Below are 18,552 nucleotides of genomic sequence, written 5' to 3' on the forward strand. Positions count from 1 at the left end.
CAAGTGATTAAAATATTGAACTGCATTAATTCAAACATGTTGATCAAAAGTCAGCAATGATTCGCAATTAATGATATGTGATTCTGGTCACCAATGGATTTCCTTTTCTGTGAACCAGAAGTGATCTTCACTGACCCATTCGAAAGCGGGGGACCCACAGGGAGTCCCTGCATCGCCAAGGGCGGAGGACGCGGCCAATGCACCGAGATTTCGGAATGTCCAGGAATCAGAGACACTTTCAGAACCAACCCCCCTGCCAACTGTGGGTTCAACGGGAATTCCCCGATCGTGTGTTGCCCAGTTGAAGGTGAGTTACTTGGAAAAAACAGTTTGCTTTCAGAACTTCAGTCATCTTACCTGTTACTTTTAGATTCTTCATTAATCTGTCCTATATTTTGTCTTGGTAATTCTCATGTAAAGTACTGATGGAAAGTTTTCTGTGAACTATACTTAATTGTTACCACCTAGAAATACTAAACATTTCTAATCCTTTGACTTTAGTGAACTGTATAAGTGCAATGTTACAATATTTATGATATTTGATCTATTTCGTTGAATTGATTTCTGTTCCTTTCTGCTCATTTTCACAGAGGCAGCATCTGGAGATTCTGCCTTGGATATTTCGACTCCAAGTTCATCTTCAATCACCAGTAAGTAATGTTGTTATTACAATAATTCTTTAAGGCTGCAGGTCTGATGATTTTGATTTCATGTCTAATGTACCTATATCCACTATTTCTCTTACTTGGTTTTTGTTGTTGTTGTTGTTGTTCTTATGGGGAGTTAGGAAAGGCCTTTGAAAGGGCCTAAAAAGGCCCGAAAAAGGTTTTTCGCGTTGAGTTAAAGATGCGGGAATTTTCATATAGGATACTTATGAATTATTTATTTGAATGAAAATTTAAAAAACAAATAATGTGCTTGTTAAGCAGTGCAGAATAATTATTTCTAATAAAGTATAACGTATCTATTTTAATTTTCGTTGGTGAAACAAGGCTCTATTTAACCAATATAATCCTTATAACTTAAGCATGAGGGGAAAATCTAGCATGTATTCCGAGTAAGCTGGAGGTCGGATGACACCTTGTTTTTCATAATAATTACCACTTTTGCCTGGGGTGAAAAACGTAATGTGATTTCCGTGTATTCACTTACTCGGGGAGTAAGCCTACAAACAACTACTTTTGTTGTTGTGGCGGTTTTTGCTTGTTGTTGTGGTTCCTGTTGGGGGAAGGGGGCGTGTGGGTGGGGGTTGTTGTTAGGGAAGCCCTATGGAAGAGCCAATGAGTTTATGAAAAAGGTGTTTCGTGTTGGGTTAAAGATAACAGGAATTTTAGGATACGATATTTATGATTTATGTATTAGAATGAAAATTTCAAAAATAATGTGCATGTTAAACAGTATGGAAAAATTATTTATAATAAAATATTGCGTATTTATTTTAATTTTCGTTGGTGAAACAACGCTGTATTTGACCGTAGATTTTAGCATGCACCCAAAGTAAGTTTCTCTGAGATTCTTACATGTTTACACTATTGATGATAAAAATGAATATTATCATTATTTTCGCTGATAAAAGTTTTGAATATACATAGTATATATTTACTCAGTGAACTGTCATATTCACTTCAGCATGCGGTCGAAGTGCTGTCAAATTCATCTTCCCGAGGTTTAGGAGAGCTAAGGAATTGCTTAAGGAATTTGCGGCTCCTCCAGATATTACCGCAAGGCCACCGGTTGTCGGGGGATTTGAGTCACAGAGGAATGCGTGGCCATGGATGGTGAGTGCGGCCAAAATTTGATTAGCAAGTTGATGTCAAAGTAAATGAAAAGTCTTATTACTTGTCATAAGTGTCGTTAGAATAGTTTCTGAGATTTTGTAGGCAACATGATTTCCCATTGAGTCTAACTTTTACCACCTGAAGACTATCAGGGGATGAAAGAATTTTGTGTAACTGTATGATAACGGCACTTAATATTGCATGAAACCCAGATAAAGAGAGCAAATGACAAATCCTTTTTTCTAGTTCAGTCTTTACTGTTTAATCATCTAATCGGCACAAAAATCCTCAGGCACTCATAGGGATCAAGAAAGAAGATGGCTTTGACTGGTTCTGTTGAGGCGTTCTCATCAATGACCAATGGGTTCTTACGGCAGCTCACTGCTTGGACACTAGGTAAGCTCTCAAGTCCTTTTTATGAACATATTCTTGGATCTGTTTATTTTCCTTCCCTTTGTGTAAATCTCTGCAGGTCGTATTCATGCCTGATATCTCAAAAGCGTAGTTGATGAATGCAGTGGGAGATGTAAAGAATGGAGTACGCTTCAGTCGACATATATATTAAAAGCAATTACTACACCAAGAAACGAAGCCGAATGATAAACGTTAGTGTGAAATTGCTGTAGTTTAACTTAGAAAAACAGCACTTCATTCAAGTCTTGAGGGTCATATACTTTGGCCTTATTTCTTTGGAGACAACTCAGAAGTAGAATCAAAATGTAATAAATAATGAATCTATTATAAAAAAAAAAATAAAAAGCTTGCACACTAACATTTTGCTGTTTTTGAGCCAGTATCCGTTGATAGTGAGGTGTACCCTCAGAAGGCGGAAACGTGGAAGATAAAAAAACCAAGGCCACCTGCTTAACAAGGAATTATAGTAATTTTCAGATGAATATGCATCTCGCTTTTTAAATATACCTCGAGGAGAGAAACGAGATACAAATATCTTTGAAATATTATACTCATTCATGTTCCACACAGGTGGACTTATTAAGATAACTACAATGTTCGTTGACGTGCTTTCAGCAGAATTGCAAGAAAGTCGCCCTTTACTCGGATAAATAATGCATGAGAAGCCTTATGATATTAATAATATCTAGCTTCGTAATTCTGACTCCAAGCGTTCTATTTGGCCATTTCTGAATTATGACTATATATACGCAAATGACTAGTCTTCTGGATTCCAGCGAGTATTGCTATATCCGTCATGTCTATTTGGAAACAGTGTGAAAAATCCAATAATAAAGGGTAAGGTGATATATACCAAGCAAGAACTGTTTGATCCATGGCCTTGACCTTCCGTTAACCTTCATATTCCTTAAGCCTCTAAGAAATGTTAAAATAGGATTTCACTTGATCTTCAACAGGGTACCTACCACAGTCAGGCTTGGTAAACACAACTACGAAAGTGCGAGTGACGATGCAAATGAGGAAGACTTCGAAATTTCGCAACTGGTTCGGCACCCAAATTATTCATTCCCAGTCGCCTACCATGACCTTGCTCTGCTGCAGCTCTCGACTAAGGTCATTCTGAAGGTCAGTATAAGCATATGGTAGACAACCAGATAAACATCCTGATTTTGTTTGGAGTACTTGACGTATACATACATGTACATGTATATGTATAGGTATAGAGTAAATTTACCTATACGATGTAGGAACACCAACGAAATATTTTTTAGTGATTATTGATTTGAGATTATTGATATGATTATGCCATAATTCAGTTTACTTATGTGATCGCAGTCACCACTCACTAATTTATTATTCCCCTCTACAGAGATATATATCTCCCGTGTGCTTACCTTGGGGAGCCGAAATCCAGAGGAACCTGACAAGAAGGACCGTGAAACTAACTGGATGGGGAGACACTCAATTCGGTAACAATTGCTCTCTCTCTCTCTCTCTCTCTCTCTCTCTCTCTCTCTCTCTCTCTCTCTCTCTCTCATATCCCCAAACAATACAGAAATATATGTGCCCGTAATATTGGAAAATTTCTTTTTTATGTACTATTAAGTAATTCTGCCTCAAAATATGTTTTGTTTCTTGTTATCGTACATGAAATTGTTATTGTGACAGTGAGGACTTTTGCTCCTTGAGCATCACTTGATATTTGCTAGAGTGATGCCATTGCGATCTTCCCCAGCTGGAAGGCCGAGTCCAGCCCTGCAGGAGGTAGACGTCACTATGTTCCCGATTTCCACCTGCCAAAGAGCCTACTCAACCCTCAGGCAGTCCAGCGTCCACTGGCCCAGAGGCATCGGGCAGGAGACGGTTTGCTCTGGGCACGAGCAAGGAGGCCGAGACGCTTGTCAGGTGAGAACCTTTGTCCGTTGTTGGAAGAGAATCAAACTTTTCTCTCTCCTCTTTCCTCTTTTTTTCTTGTTTATAGATATCCCAAGAACTTAAAGAAGGTTTAGTTCACTTTTTTATAGCTATGGCGTAACGATACAATCTCCTTGAACCCTGAAAGACAAATAAACCAATGGAAGAAATGGCTTAGTTCCAAATCAGATATTCTTACAGTTTCTCTGTAGTATTGTTCATTATTTGAGAAAGAATCTGGAATAGATAATAACTAAAGTAAGTAAATAGAGAGGAAATAAATTGCTGTAATTCAGGTAAACGAACCCCAACAGCTAAAGGAGAGGGTAATTACAAATTACAAATGAGAAATACGAAAGGTGACGTCACTTCAGGAAGTAGATCGCTGCAAATGTTTCTGTTATTGCAAATCTGCCAAGAATTTTTACCCTCCTGTCTTTATAAAGCACCGTTTTCTAGTTTATATCTATTTTTCAGTCTTTTTTTTCATGAGTTGTTAATATAAAGGCAGTGATCACTCTTGTTCCACTTTCCAATTAATGTATCTGACTTTTTATTGGTAAAATTTCAAGGAACGAAAAAAGGAGATAATTCCATAATCTCATTTCAATTTACTCTGCTCCCGAAGGGTGACTCCGGCGGACCGCTGACTTATCAAGGAGACGAGGGGAAATACTTCCTCAGTGGAATCGTTTCTACGGGATACGGTTGCGGCAACAAGGACTTCCCCGGCATCTACGCCAACGTCCTTCACGCTCCCCATCTGGCATGGATTAAAAAGTCGCTTTCTAAGCAAGATGTAAAGGGAAGATTGCGGTGTCATGTCATTGAAAGATGGGGAGGATTTGTGCAGTAGAATGTGACACTTCTTGTATTATAGATGGTTCGGAAAAAATGAGTAGACTGTTCATTCCAACTGTGCATGGGTATTTATGTACTTTTGTGCATACTTACAAACTGAATGAGACTTATTCACCCCTATATAAGAAAGAGACAATCACTAACACATATGCATCTACATTATATATACCTATATTATATATATATATATATATATATATATATATATATATATATATATATATATAATATATAATTTGTATCATAAGTCCAGGGAAATTTCGGAAAAATACTGTTTTGAATATTGAATTTCTTCTGGTTTTTCTAGAACCTGCTATCAGCAGCTGGTTCCCTAGTATCATCAGGGGTGAAATTACATTGTATGTCTGTCTGTAACTTGTTCTTCCTTTTTATTTATAGTCCAGATTCCATTTCTTTCATAGTTTATCACTTAAGGTAACAGAATGTTTGTTGTATCACTTCCTCTGAGTCTATTTTTCTTTATCTTCCACAGCGTGCTTTCATATTCCCATGTAATGATTTTGCTTTGCAGAGCAAATCCCTTGTGTACATGATATAGTTTAACCTCGTACTTCCTTTCGCCCTATAGGTTTAGAAGACTATGTATAATTCGCTAAGTTTACTGTATATTTTAATGAGCAATAATTTTGTGTGATTCCATACAACCAACTGAGCTTCAGTGGGTATCTGCCCCCTCATTGAACCTATGGTAGTTAGGAGAAATACCTTTTTAGCAAGATTTGTTTAAGCTGGATTTTATTTGATTATTAGCTACTTTATACTTTTTCGCCATTTTAATTACGCTTATACCTCGGGGAGTTTCAAATTTAAACATAAATAAATAATGTTTCTGAATCCCATCTGAGTATTCCTTTATGTACGCACGAGAGAGAGAGAGAGAGAGAGAGAGAGAGAGAGAGAGAGAGAGAGAGAGAGAGAGAGAGAATCTTTGATATTACATTTCTTATGATCTAACTAGTTCATGCTAGGACCTACTTACATTGAGCATGAAATATCTCATATATTTTAACTTTCATCAGATATTTTAAATAATATTAACTGCGGTGAGTAAAGTGTACTGCCCTTTATATATGGTAGACTGCGAAAGGTAATTTGAAATAATTTATATTTTGATTTTTTTTTTAACATTCAACATTTCATGGGTATTTGCAAAAGGCACGATTATGAGAAATTAGGTTGGCAAACAAATGAAGACTATCTGGCGTGTGCGCAGTCACGGCTACCTGGTGGGCAAAAGTGAACATGGCAGATGACGTTCTCACCTAATTTAACTTTGTCAAGTGTTTTGTGCACACTGTACATGTATGGTAGGGTAAGGTTTCTTTCTTGCTTATGACATTGTATATGTATTCTCGTGCAGTGCTGTATTAGTTTCTCAAAATGTGAAAAAAAATATTCTTTTCAGTTTGTCAACTTTATTTACCATGAGAAAAAAAAAATCATTTCATGGCAGCAATAAATAGTTTAATATAGGATAAATGTTATTTTGCTTTCCATAAAGGTTTAGAATCCAGTAGTTTCAAACAACTCTCACATGAGAGCAAGCTGTCTGTGCCGATGGTCTGTTAATAGTGTCAGGGGCGTCATTTCATTTTTCCTTGGGAGGGGCAACAGTTTATTTGAGGCACCCCCTCTTTTGAAAGGGGGGGGGGGGGGGGGGGGGGGGGGAGGTGTGGCGAGCGAGACGAGCCTAATCAGCTGGGGGGTCCGGGGAGCCGCTGGAAGGGCCCCCGAGAAATATTTTGAAATATCAACAAAATAGGAGCAATTTGAAGCCACTTGCAAAGGAATTTTGAAGAATTTTTATTCCCTACAAAATGCTGTACATCAATTTTTGAGATAATAAATGAAGATGAAAAGGTAGTGAAAATTTCTAAACAAATCAAGTTATGAACGTAGTATTGGTCCTAGAATATCTGCAATATAACACGTTGCATTAAATACCGCTCACTACCCACACAAGGGTCATTCAGGAAAACGAGAAATGTTGATGTGAGCAGGAAGATCTTAAGCTTGGTGAAATGTATAGAGATAAAATGGTACGTAATTTTAACAAGGTTCATCTAAGGAAATTTCAAAATAAACATATGGTTCATGTTTTTCAAATATTATCTACTACATTAGTGGATACCTCCTTGATCTTAATTTTGCAAAATTATTAACCAGAATGTCATAGTTAAGATTTCTAACAAGCTCCTTTTCTGAGGCCATGAGAAGCAAGTCATTCAAACGTTCATTTTTTTTTTTTTTTATATAGAAGTTCGTAGATACGTTTTCATTAAACTAAGCACTGAAAACAGTTGTTCATTTAAGAATTTCTGAGTAGGCATATTCTGATGGTTTGAGTTCATCATACAATTCAAACAAATTCTTATGCTTTTCATTCTTTGTTAGAAAGTGACGTTTTGCTACAAAAATTTGGGCATCTGTGTATATCCATATAAAACTGCAGTATGGTGGACAGTTTCTTATTATTTAAAAAGTCGTTAGAATTACAGTGAAGTGCATTGATCGCCGCTATCAGTGGCATATTATGAGTGAATCTATTATCCATCACAGAGAGAAATCTGTCTAATATGTCTAATATCTGAGTGATATCTCAGGAGCAAGACTTGTTTTGTCCTCACTCATTCTTACACTTGAATCAGTTAAAAAGTCCTTTAACTTGGATGAGATCTGGATCCTCTTGGGTCTGCCTACTTGACTGGAGTCTTTCAAATTTGTATCAATCTCATATGTAGCAAAAAAAAAAAAAAAAAAAACAAAAAAAAAAAAAAAAAAAAAAAATCTTAGCCTTGTCAAAGATATGAGAGAAACCTTTATCTGTTCTCAAGACCTGTAGTTCTTTAATAGTATGAGAGAGCGAAAGCTTCAAATAGCAATAATTCCTTTGCTTGTAGCTGGTCTGACAAGCTGCTGGTAACTTTCAAGACTTGTTTTGCAACATGAAGGCTCACTACAAACTTGAAAGACAGCAACTGCTTGTAGAGTCTACTTACTGCAGCTGCAGCTTCTGAATCAGAACTCTCTTTAACTTTGTGAAGAAGCACAGCTAACAAACTTACCGATAATAATAAGACCATCTTTTTATAGTAGGTCTTTCTGTCAAAACTTGCAGGTCTTCTGCTTTGTGTGCCTCTATGAAAAGTTGGTACCTTTTATTACTGTTAGTTATGAATGTGTAATTATTATATTTTATGTATTATTTATATTGTTTGGAACATGTTAAAAATAACTATTTTGAATTAATCCTTCTCTACACTTCAAAGTGATAATAATTATAAAATAAATATATATACATACAGATTTTTCCTATCGTTGATTTGGAGGCCCCCTAGAAAGCCTGGGGGAAGCGGGAGGGCGGGGGCCCCTCACTCCCCTTCCGCCCCCCAACCCAAATGACGCACCTAATTATAGGAATGGCCGCTAATGATTCCACTTAAAATTGTTAGCCTCGAGATTTTTATCTAAAAAAAAAAAAAATAAAAATAACAAAGGAAAATATCCAAACCAGAATTTTCCAGTGTGACGTGCTGTTTAACTCGATATTTCGTTATGCATTAGAGACAGATGTGTAAAGCGGAAGATTTCTTCTTTAATGAATGTGAATAGGTGAGCATCCGCTGCCCAATCTTCTGTTACATTGATTATTACTAGTGGTCTTTCATTTCCGTTCTGTGAACTTGATGATTATTCTCATTCTCAAATCAAATTCCCCTTCAAGTTTTTCGTTCTTCCAACATTTTACGTTAATCTGTTAGATTGCATTAAATGTAAATCTAACAGATGTACATGTATACGGCAACTGAATGGAGCAGAGGAAACATCGTACGAATCATTTATACCGAGGCAAGCGCCCTCTTTACTATCTTTGGTTAGCAATCCTTCAGGTTATCGTATAAACTATGCATCCGTCATCATCCTTTAATGTCTGTCGTTGCATAAGACATAGAAGAAATAATACCGAGCCCTGAATGTAATGATTACGCAAAATTACTCTCATAAACACAACTACTTTCCTAATAGTACACACATCGAGTTGACCTTTGACGTATATAATCAGTGAACATTGTTGTAAAATGAAGACTTAAAATGTCTATACCTTTTGCTCTCTAGCCCACGAGAAGTTTTGGCATATTCTGAACTAATTTTTATGCCTTTCCACTATTTAAGAGCTTGTTTTGGTACTCTTTAACATAAAATCTGTCAACCCATTCTTGGCCGAGTTCCGTTCATTACCTGTATTTACTACAAGAATTACCTAACTCGAGCACACACCAAGCTGGAATTCAGTTGTAAACAGAGAGAGAGAGAGAGAGAGAGAGAGAGAGAGAGAGAGAAATAAGGGTGGAAAGCATCGTTCAACCCTTAAACGCCGAAGCGGTAAAACACACTCACACACACACTATACATATATATTATATATATATATATATATATATATATATATATATATATATATATATGTGTGTGTGTGTGTGTGTGTTGTGTGTGTGTGTGTGTGTGTTGAAGTAAACTACTCGGAAGACCATAGTTATCTCAAGTACTCAGAGGGCATTTTCCTATTGCTATAATTAGATTTGAGTTTTGGTGCTCTCTCACTCTGAATAGACACACACATTCACATGCATACACAAATTATATATGATATAAACGTGTCGCTTATACATAACTGTATGCACACTTGCATGCATACATATTTCATTATAATTATATATGATATATATCATCATCATCTGCCGTTTATAGTCCACTGCAGGACAAAGGCCTCAGACATTTACTTTCACTCCCTTCTGTTTATGTTCATTCTATGACATTGAATACCTGCAAGTTTTCTTATATAATATATATATATTAATATATATATATATATATATTATATATATGTATGTATGTATGTATGTATGCGTGTATGTATGTCCACACAAACATATAGATATAAATTTCATTGAGTGCATCAAATAAACATGCTCTTTTGATTAATTTATCTCAACATAATAAATGAAAAACTCGAGGGATTACATTATGTAATAACGTGATCCTTATAATGAATACACTGGCCACAGCGCAGGCTATTGGAGGTTTTCCAAAAAGTGCGAGATGGTAAGTTCTGGCTCTGGCGAGTAGTGTAACGCATGTCACTGGAATCCAGTGCTACAGTTTCATCTCGAATTCGTTGTGAGTTTTTGACACATCTGTCATGTTACTGCGTTTTCCTTGACTCCTCTTTATCGGTTAAAGAGTCTGTCGCATTATTTGGAATAAGCAAGTTTTAATGAGAATGTATGTCTGCCCTTTATACCGGAGAATATGACTCTCTATGGTAATGGATGAACAGCGATATCTTAACCTTGCAAGAGGTTGAGCTGATGAACGCTGGCAACTCACACTGAAGCGTCTGATATAAAGAGGGTTTCAAGTGACCGAGAGCATTGTTTTCCACGATATACTATGTGTTACTGAACCCCACATCAAAGTGAAGTTTGATCTTGTTTTTGTGCTGTTTTGTCAGTTATGCCACCGTTCATATACTTGCACCTTATATTGTCGATTATTGTGGGAATCATTCGCGCTCAAGGTCAGTAAAAAGTTTAAGTGCTTGTGATGGTGCGTCAGTTATTGCCATTAAGAATACTGAATTATTTGTGGATATTGATAACATTCTTACAAAGCTTGCATTTGCATGGAAAGCCATACGAAGGGCATCATGGCCAAGAAAAGTAATTTGTAAGTGGAAATTTGTGTATACACACACTCACACACACACACACACACACACACACACATATATATATATATATATATATATATATATATATATATACTATATATATATATATATATATATATATATATATATATATATATATATATATAAATTATGCAATTGTAATAGCCACAATGCCCTCTTCAATATATATATATATATATATATATATATATATATATATATATATATATATATATATATATATGTAATTGTAATGGCCACAATGCCCTCTTGACTTCTTGAATTCTTTGCTCATTTTTGGATACGCTTGTCACTAGAAAGCCTGAAGATCTAAGTTCAAAGAAAATTGGAGAAATTGTGATGTCAGGTACCGGGAAACGAACCAAGGTCCTATAATCACAAAGAGGTCACGTTCCCGACCTGTCCACGAGAAGGAATGAAAATCTACTCCCTCCCATACATACATATTCCTGCGTTTTTAGATATACTTATTATTGAGCTGGAATAGACCTATCTTCACCATCGTAGCAAAGTGGGCAATCATTTTTATTGCTTTTTTAGGCTGGAATATATATGTAGAATCTACTGGTCACTTTTTTTTAGCAGATACATATGCAATTGTAATGGCTACAATGCCCTCTTAACTTTTTGAATTCTTTTTTTGGGATATCACATCTGGGACAAATATACTTATAAACCACATTAGATGTATACTTGCCCCAGATGTGATATGGGAAATCATGTGGGATCCACGAAGCGTCTTCCTAGGGTAGAGTCGAGCCTCATAGCGGGGTTAGTCACAGAACGAGATGTCGCCTGTCCAACCCAGATGCATCTAATATATAAAACCATTCTTTAAAATGTGAAACTAGCATCGAATACAAAGATTTCTCTATAATTGGACAGGTCAACAACTCTAAAGACTTATTTATTTTAGAGATGTTGAAAATAAAACAACTCGTTCCTGTTTTAAATACCCAGTCCTCAGCTGTTCAGCTTTTTTCATCTTGACTTTGTTGTTGTTCTCAACATCTGTTATTCATTACTTTTCGTTTCTGCTTCTAGTTTTACCCTAGATTTCGCTCAGGCAAGTTAGCATCTCTCTTTCGTTAGTTATTTATTTATTATTATTATTACTATTTTTATTTTTAAAGATAAAACCTTGTCAATAAACATTGCTTAAGTGCAGATTTTTTAGTGTAACTTTTGTTTTAACGTAACTTACTGCATGTGTATGGTTTCCTGTTACGTTGACTTATAGATAACTATTATTTTTAATTTTTTAAAAGTAAAAAAAGAATATTTTACTTATATCAATTATAGAACTCCTTGAGGATGCAATAATGTATTGTGAAACGTCGGAATAAATCTGTCATAATGTCCAATTACTGTCTGTTCCTGCCTGCCTTCATCTACACACACACACACACACACACACACACACACACACACACACACATATATATAATATATATATATATATAATATATTTATATATATATATATAATATATATATACAGGGTGATTGAAAAGTAACTCCCTATTTTTAAAAAATTATATAATTTTTATATGCAGTTATATTTTGTTAAAATCTTTAATGTATGTTCCTTAATATATGACAATTTAATTGGTCTTTCTTATCACTGTGTACGAACTGTGCTGAAGAAGCATCTTAAATGGCGTGCTTGGAAGCCGCATTATTGCCAAGTACTATCTGCCGAAGACTGCGACATTCGCATGGAGTTTTCAGAAATTATGTTGGCTTGGTATGAGGGTTGGCCAGGTCTTTTTCAAAATATCCTTTGGAGTGATGGAGCAGGTTTTCATATCGGTGGATTTGTGAAAAGCCACAACTATCATTACTGGGCAGAAGAAGATCCTCGAATTATCTCAGAAAATTTTCAGAATCGGCCTAAGATAACAGTATGGTGTGGAATGACTTCAGATAGGATTGTGGGCCCCTTCACCTTTCGCAATACCATGAATGCGGAAAGGTATCTTACTATGCTGCAAGATGAAATCTGGCCAGTTGTGAATACTTGGGCGAATATTGAAGACTTGATTTTTATGCAAGATGGTGCACCACCATATTTTGCTATTGTTGTTCGTGAATGGCGGAATGAACATTTTCCTGCGTTCTAACTGAAGTCAGGTCACTGTCCAGACCAGGTCTCTGGCCGGCGCTTTCCCACCACAATCTCTATTCTTGTGTGGGGTCGAAGCATCTTTCCCCAAAGTCTATGACCAGAGTCTGGCGCTACTTTAAGTCTCTGATCGTCAAAGGACAAAGAATAGGAGACCATGCACTTTGTGTACAATGTCTGTGTTCCCACAGTGCCAAGGTGTCACACTGTAATCAGTTTCAAGTCCCAAGGTGGAAGATTGAAGAGCTGCTGTTATCTATTATTTTCCCATAAGGGGCTTAACATATTCTGGGTTTTACATAGTGGCAGTAATTGATTTGTGAACTAACGTAATGTTTAGCTAATGTGTAGATATTGTCTAACTTAACTAAGTGTAACATTGCACTTCTTGTTAGATGTCAGTTAATTTCTAAAAGTATATTTATACTTTGCACAGCCACATACGTAACAATATATACATATATATTTATATATATATAATATATATATATATATATATATATATATAATATATATATATAGAGAGAGAGAGAGAGAGAGAGAGAGAGATAACTATAAAAACCTATAAAACAATATTTGAAAGTTGCAACCATATATCTCGAGCACTTCCTTCTGTGTTGCTCGAAATGTATGGTTCCAACTTTCAATAGTGTTTTATGGTATTTTTATATTCACATTGTACTGTTGTATTACAGTAAACGACATTCTATATATATTATATATATATAATATATATATATATATATATATAATATATATATATATATATATATATATATATGTGTGTGTGTGTGTGTGTGTGTGTATTTGTGTAGTATATATGTATGCAAGTGATTAAAATATTGAACTGCTTTAATTTAAACATGTTAATCAAAAGTCAGCAATGATTCGTAATTAATAATATGTGATTTGGATCACCAATGGATTTCCCTTTCTGTGAACCGGAAGTGATCTTCACTGACCCATTCGAAAATGGGGGACCCAAAGGAAGTCCCTGCATCGCAAAGGGCGGAGGAAAGGGCCTATGCACCGAGATTTCGGAATGTCTAGGAATCAGAGACACTTTCAGAACCAACCCCCCTGCCAACTGTGGGTTCAACGGGAATTCCCCGATCGTTTGTTGCCCAGTTGAAGGTGAGTTTCTTGGAAAAACTATTGTTTGCTATCAGAACTTTATTCATCTTCACCGTTACTTTTAGCTTCTTCATTAAGCTGTTGTTTATTTTGTCTTAATTCTCATACAAAGTACTGATGGAAAGCTTTCGGTGAACTATACTTAGTTGTTACCGTATAGAAATACTAAACATTTCTAATCCTTTGACTTTAGTGAATTGTATAAGTGCAGTGTTACAATATTTATGATATTTGATTTATTTCATTTTATTGATTTCTGTTCCTTTCTGCTCATTTTCACAGAGGCAGCTTCTGGAGATTTCACCTTAGATATTTCGACTCCAAGTTCATTTTCAGTCGCCTGTAAGTTATTTTGTTATTACAATAATTCTTTAAGGCTGCATGTCTGATGATTTTGATTTCATGTTTAATATATATCTGCTATTATCGCTTACTCGGGGAGTAAGCTTACAAACCACTTTGTTGTTTTTCTTATGGGTGTTAGGAAAGGCCTTTGAAAGAGCCTAAAAATGTCTGAAAAAGTGTTTTGCGTTGAGCTAAAGGTGCAAGAATTTTAGAATAGGATATTTATGGTTCATGTATTAGAATGGAAATGTAAAATACAAATAATGTGCTTGTTAAGCAGTGCAGAATAATTATTTCTAATAAAACATAGCATATTCATTGGTGGAACAAGGCTTTATTTGACCAATATTGTTTACAACTTATGCGTGAGGGGAAAATCTAGCACACAACCCGAGTAAGCTGGAGGTCGGATGACGCCTTGTTTTTCATAATGATTAACACTTTCGCATGGGGTGAAAAGTGTAATGTGATTTCCGTGTATTCGCTTACTCGGGGAGTAAGCCTATGACAGCTACTTTGTTGTTGTGGTCGTTTTTGGTTGTTGTTGTGGTTAGGTGTTGTGGGGGGGGGGGGGGGGAGGTAGGATGTGGGTGTGGGTGTTGTTAGGATGGGTGGGGTTGGGGGTTGTTGTTAGGAAAGCCCTATTGAAGATCCAATATAATGAAAAAGGTGTTTTGTGTTGAGTTAAAGATACAGGAATTTTAGGATACGATATTTATGTTTTATATATTAGAATGAAAATGTTAAAAATAATGTGCATGTTAAACTGTATGGGAAAATGATTTCTAATAAAATATAGCGTATTTATTTTATTTTTCGTTAGTGAAACACCGCTGTATTTGACAGTTGATTTTTGCACACCCCGAGTAAGTTTCTCTGAGATTCTCACGTTTTCACTATTGATAATAAAAATGAATAATATTATCATTTTCGCTGATGAAAGTTTTGAATTTATATAGTATACATTTACTCAGTGAACTGTCATATTCGCTTCAGCATGCAGTCGAATCATATCTACATTTTCGCTTGTCGGGGGATTTGAGTCACAGAGGAATGCGTGGCCATGGATGGTGAGTGCGGCCAGAATTTCATTAGCAAATTGATGTCAAAGTAAATGAAAAGTCTTATTACTTGTCATAAGTTTTGATAGAAGAGTTTCTGAGATTTTGTAGGCAACATGATTTCCCATTGAGTCTAACTTTTACCACCTGAAGGCTTTCAGTGGATGAAAGAATTTTGTTAACGGTATGATAATGGCACTTTATATTGCATGAAAACCAGATGAAGAGAACAAATGACAAATACTTTTTTCTAGTTTAGTCTTTACTGTTTTATCATCTAATCAGCACAAATACCCTCAGGCACTCATAGGGATCAAAGAAGAAGATGGCGCTGACTGGTTCTGTGGAGGCGTTCTCATCAATGACCAATGGGTTCTTACGGCAGCTCACTGCTTGGACACTAGGTAAGCTCTCAAGTCCTTTTTATGAACATATTCTTGGATCTGTTTATTTTCCTTCCCTTTGTGTAAATCTCTACATGATATTCCAAAAGCATAATTAATGAATGCAGTGGGAGAAATAAAGAATGAAAGAATATGCTCCAATCGACATAACAATAAAAAAAAAGCAATTGCTACACCAAGAAACGAAACCGGATGAAAAACGTTTGTGTGAAATTGCTGTAGTTAAACTTAGAAAAACAGCCCTACATTCAAGTTCTGAAGATCATGTACTTTGGCCATTATTTCTTTTGAGACAACTCAGAAGTAGAATAAAAATATAATAAATAATGACTCTCTTATGAAAAAAATAAAAACCTTGCACACCTTAGCATTTTGCTGTTTTTGAGCCAGTTTCCGTAGATAATGAGGTATAACCTCAGAAGGCGGAAACATGGAAGATAAAAAACCAACTAAAGCCATCTGCTCAACAAAGAATTATACTAATTTTTCGATGAATATGCATCTCACGTTTTAAATATATTTAGAAGAGAGAAACGAGATATAAAAATCATAATGGTTTTTCTTACATTTAAAAAAAAGTGCTTCTCCACATATATACTATCTTATATTGTGTATGATTGAATAGACACACCCATCTACACACACGCATATACTCACACACACTAGCACAGTTACACACACTACACTCATAGCTTATATACGACCGTAAACGGTGTGAATTTTCAGTGCCCCTTAAACGATGAAAGCTGTCAAAGGATTAAGGTTATTAGTAAAGATGTGTGCAACTCACAAATGGATGGAAATCTGTGCTATTCCCCAACCAGGCAAAGACAATATCCTCAAGGTCACTGAAAGCTGTGGAAAATTAACAAATTACCTGAACTACTTTCCTTAGAAAAAAATCAAGCGTTATTGATATATAACACCTTAGCTTATTGCACTCTAAAGTATCTTTTTAGAGTCGCTAGTGTAACATGCAGATCCCTCAGTCTCTTTATTTTGCCCACTTCAACACTTTATATAGTAGGTCTTGCATTAGAGATGTTTCAGCTGTCTCGGTTATTCTTTAATGATTGGTGCTCTAGATAAAGCGTATTGAACGAATATCATTTTTATTTTGGTTTGTTCTATGGCATGACCCTGAAAAAATAGTCGTCTGATAATTTGTGTGGGTGAAGTGAAGTGCTACCTAAATAATATCTAGTGACCGTAAACTTGGAAATATCTTTGAAATATTATGCTCATTCATGCTCCACATCTCATCAAAGTACTGATTCAGACTATGACATGTATGTAGCCTGTCCCTTATCATGGGTCTCTATGAAAAGCCTCGCTAATGGCCAGCGTTAATTTGATGAGCCACACAGGTGGACTTATTAAGACAACTAGATCAGTCGATCTTTGCTTGGATAATGAATGCATGAAAAGCCTTATGATATAAATAATATCTAGCTTGACGATTCTGAAGATCTCACGATGCTTGCTATTAACTTTGACTCCAAGCGTTGACTCCAAGCGTTCTGGATTAAAACTATATATACTCAAATGACTAGTCTTCTGGATTTCAACAAGTATTGCTATATCCGTCATCTCTATTTGGAAACATAAAGTATGACAAATCGAATAAAAAAAGGTAAGGTAATATATTCCAAGCAAGAACTGTTTGGTCCATGGCCTTGACCTTCAGTTAACCTTCATATTCACTTAAGCCTCTAAGAAATGTTAAAATAGGATTTCACTTGATCTTCAACAGGATACCTACCATAGTGAGGCTTGGTGAACACAACTACGAAAGTGCGAGTGACGATGCAAATGAGGAAGACTTCGAAATTTCGCAACTGGTTCGGCACCCAAATTATTCATTCCCAGTCGCCTACCATGACCTTGCTCTGATGCAGCTCTCGACTAAGGTCATTCTGGAGGTCAGTATAAGCATATGGTAGACAGCCAGATAAACATCCTGATTATTTTTTAATACTTGACGTATACATACATCTACATGTATATGCTATAAGTATAGAGTACACTTACCTATACGATGTAGGAACACCAACGAAATTTCTAGTGATTATTGATTTGAGATTATTGACATGATTATGCTATAATTCACTTTACTTATGTGATCGCAGTCACCACTCACTAATTTATTATTCCCCTCTACAGATACATATATCTCCCGTGTGCTTACCTTGGGGAGCCGAAATCCAGAGGAATCTGACAGGAAGCACCGTGAAACTAACTGGATGGGGACACACTCAATTCGGTAACAATTGCTCTCTCTCTCTCTCTCTCTCTCTCTCTCTCTCTCATATCCCCATACAATACAGAAATATATGTGCCCGTAATATTGGAAAATTTCTTTATGTACTATTAAGTAATTCCGCCTCAAAATATGTTTTGTTTCTTGTTATCATACATGAAATTGTTATTGTGACAGTGAGGACTTTTGCTCCTTGAGCATCACTTGATATTTGCTAGAGTGATGCCATTGCGATCTTCCCCAGCTGGAAGGCCGAGTCCAGCCCTGCAGGAGGTAGACGTCACTATGTTCCCGATTTTCACCTGCCAAAGTGCCTACTCAACCCTCAGGCAGTCCAGCGTCCACTGGCCCAGAGGCATCGGGCAGGAGACGGTTTGCGCTGGGCACGAGCAAGGAGGCCGAGACGCTTGTCAAGTGAGAACCTTTGTCCGTTGTTGGAAGAGAATCAAACTTTTCTCTCTCCTCTTTTCTCTTTTTTTTCTGG

The 18,552-nt window shown here is 36.1% G+C and overlaps 4 protein-coding genes across 6 annotated transcripts in view; 3 read left to right on the top strand and 1 right to left on the bottom strand.

The window, feature by feature from the left end:
* Positions 1-18,552, bottom strand: part of LOC135198238 (trypsin-like) — a 58,853-nt gene that overhangs the window by 3,596 nt on the left and 36,705 nt on the right. The window lies entirely within an intron of this gene.
* On the top strand, positions 94-3,287 carry LOC135198840 (clotting factor B-like). The gene is made up of 5 exons (XM_064226810.1): positions 94-307; positions 591-650; positions 1,630-1,778; positions 2,071-2,174; positions 3,149-3,287. The coding sequence occupies exons 1-4, from the start codon at positions 94-96 to the stop codon at positions 2,116-2,118; spliced, it is 471 nt and encodes a 156-aa protein (XP_064082880.1). The 3' UTR covers positions 2,119-2,174; positions 3,149-3,287.
* LOC135198841 (clotting factor B-like) lies at positions 2,989-5,187 on the top strand. The gene is made up of 5 exons (XM_064226811.1): positions 2,989-3,029; positions 3,149-3,317; positions 3,562-3,661; positions 3,928-4,097; positions 4,735-5,187. Exons 1-5 carry the CDS (start codon positions 2,989-2,991, stop codon positions 4,960-4,962), a joined length of 708 nt encoding a protein of 235 aa, XP_064082881.1. The 3' UTR covers positions 4,963-5,187.
* The window catches only part of LOC135198595 (trypsin-like), a 40,527-nt gene continuing 32,381 nt past the window's right edge, over positions 10,407-18,552 (top strand). For all 3 annotated transcript variants that reach the window (XR_010310845.1, XM_064226327.1, XM_064226326.1), the window contains exons 1-8: positions 10,407-10,566; positions 13,813-13,998; positions 14,281-14,340; positions 15,340-15,413; positions 15,705-15,808; positions 17,562-17,730; positions 17,972-18,071; positions 18,313-18,482. Coding sequence is in view for 2 of the 3 variants with exons in the window: in XM_064226327.1 (XP_064082397.1) it covers positions 10,503-10,566; positions 13,813-13,998; positions 14,281-14,340; positions 15,340-15,413; positions 15,705-15,808; positions 17,562-17,730; positions 17,972-18,071; positions 18,313-18,482 (927 nt within the window). In the remaining variant the exon portion in view is untranslated. The remainder of the gene's footprint in view (positions 10,567-13,812; positions 13,999-14,280; positions 14,341-15,339; positions 15,414-15,704; positions 15,809-17,561; positions 17,731-17,971; positions 18,072-18,312; positions 18,483-18,552) is intronic.

This window comes from Macrobrachium nipponense, chromosome 22, assembly GCF_015104395.2.
Source record: "Macrobrachium nipponense isolate FS-2020 chromosome 22, ASM1510439v2, whole genome shotgun sequence".
In the NCBI taxonomy this organism is placed as follows: domain Eukaryota; kingdom Metazoa; phylum Arthropoda; class Malacostraca; order Decapoda; family Palaemonidae; genus Macrobrachium; species Macrobrachium nipponense.

Coding starts and splice junctions, on each gene's coding strand:
- LOC135198840 (XM_064226810.1), top strand. CDS start 94: ATGGATTTCCTTTTCTGTGAACCAGAAGTGATCTTCACTGACCCATTC. Junction 308..590: donor CGTGTGTTGCCCAGTTGAAG/GTGAGTTACTTG, acceptor TCATTTTCACAG/AGGCAGCATCTGGAGATTCT. Junction 1,779..2,070: donor GGAATGCGTGGCCATGGATG/GTGAGTGCGGCC, acceptor AAAAATCCTCAG/GCACTCATAGGGATCAAGAA.
- LOC135198841 (XM_064226811.1), top strand. CDS start 2,989: ATGTCTATTTGGAAACAGTGTGAAAAATCCAATAATAAAGG. Junction 3,318..3,561: donor CGACTAAGGTCATTCTGAAG/GTCAGTATAAGC, acceptor TCCCCTCTACAG/AGATATATATCTCCCGTGTG. Junction 3,662..3,927: donor ATGGGGAGACACTCAATTCG/GTAACAATTGCT, acceptor GATCTTCCCCAG/CTGGAAGGCCGAGTCCAGCC.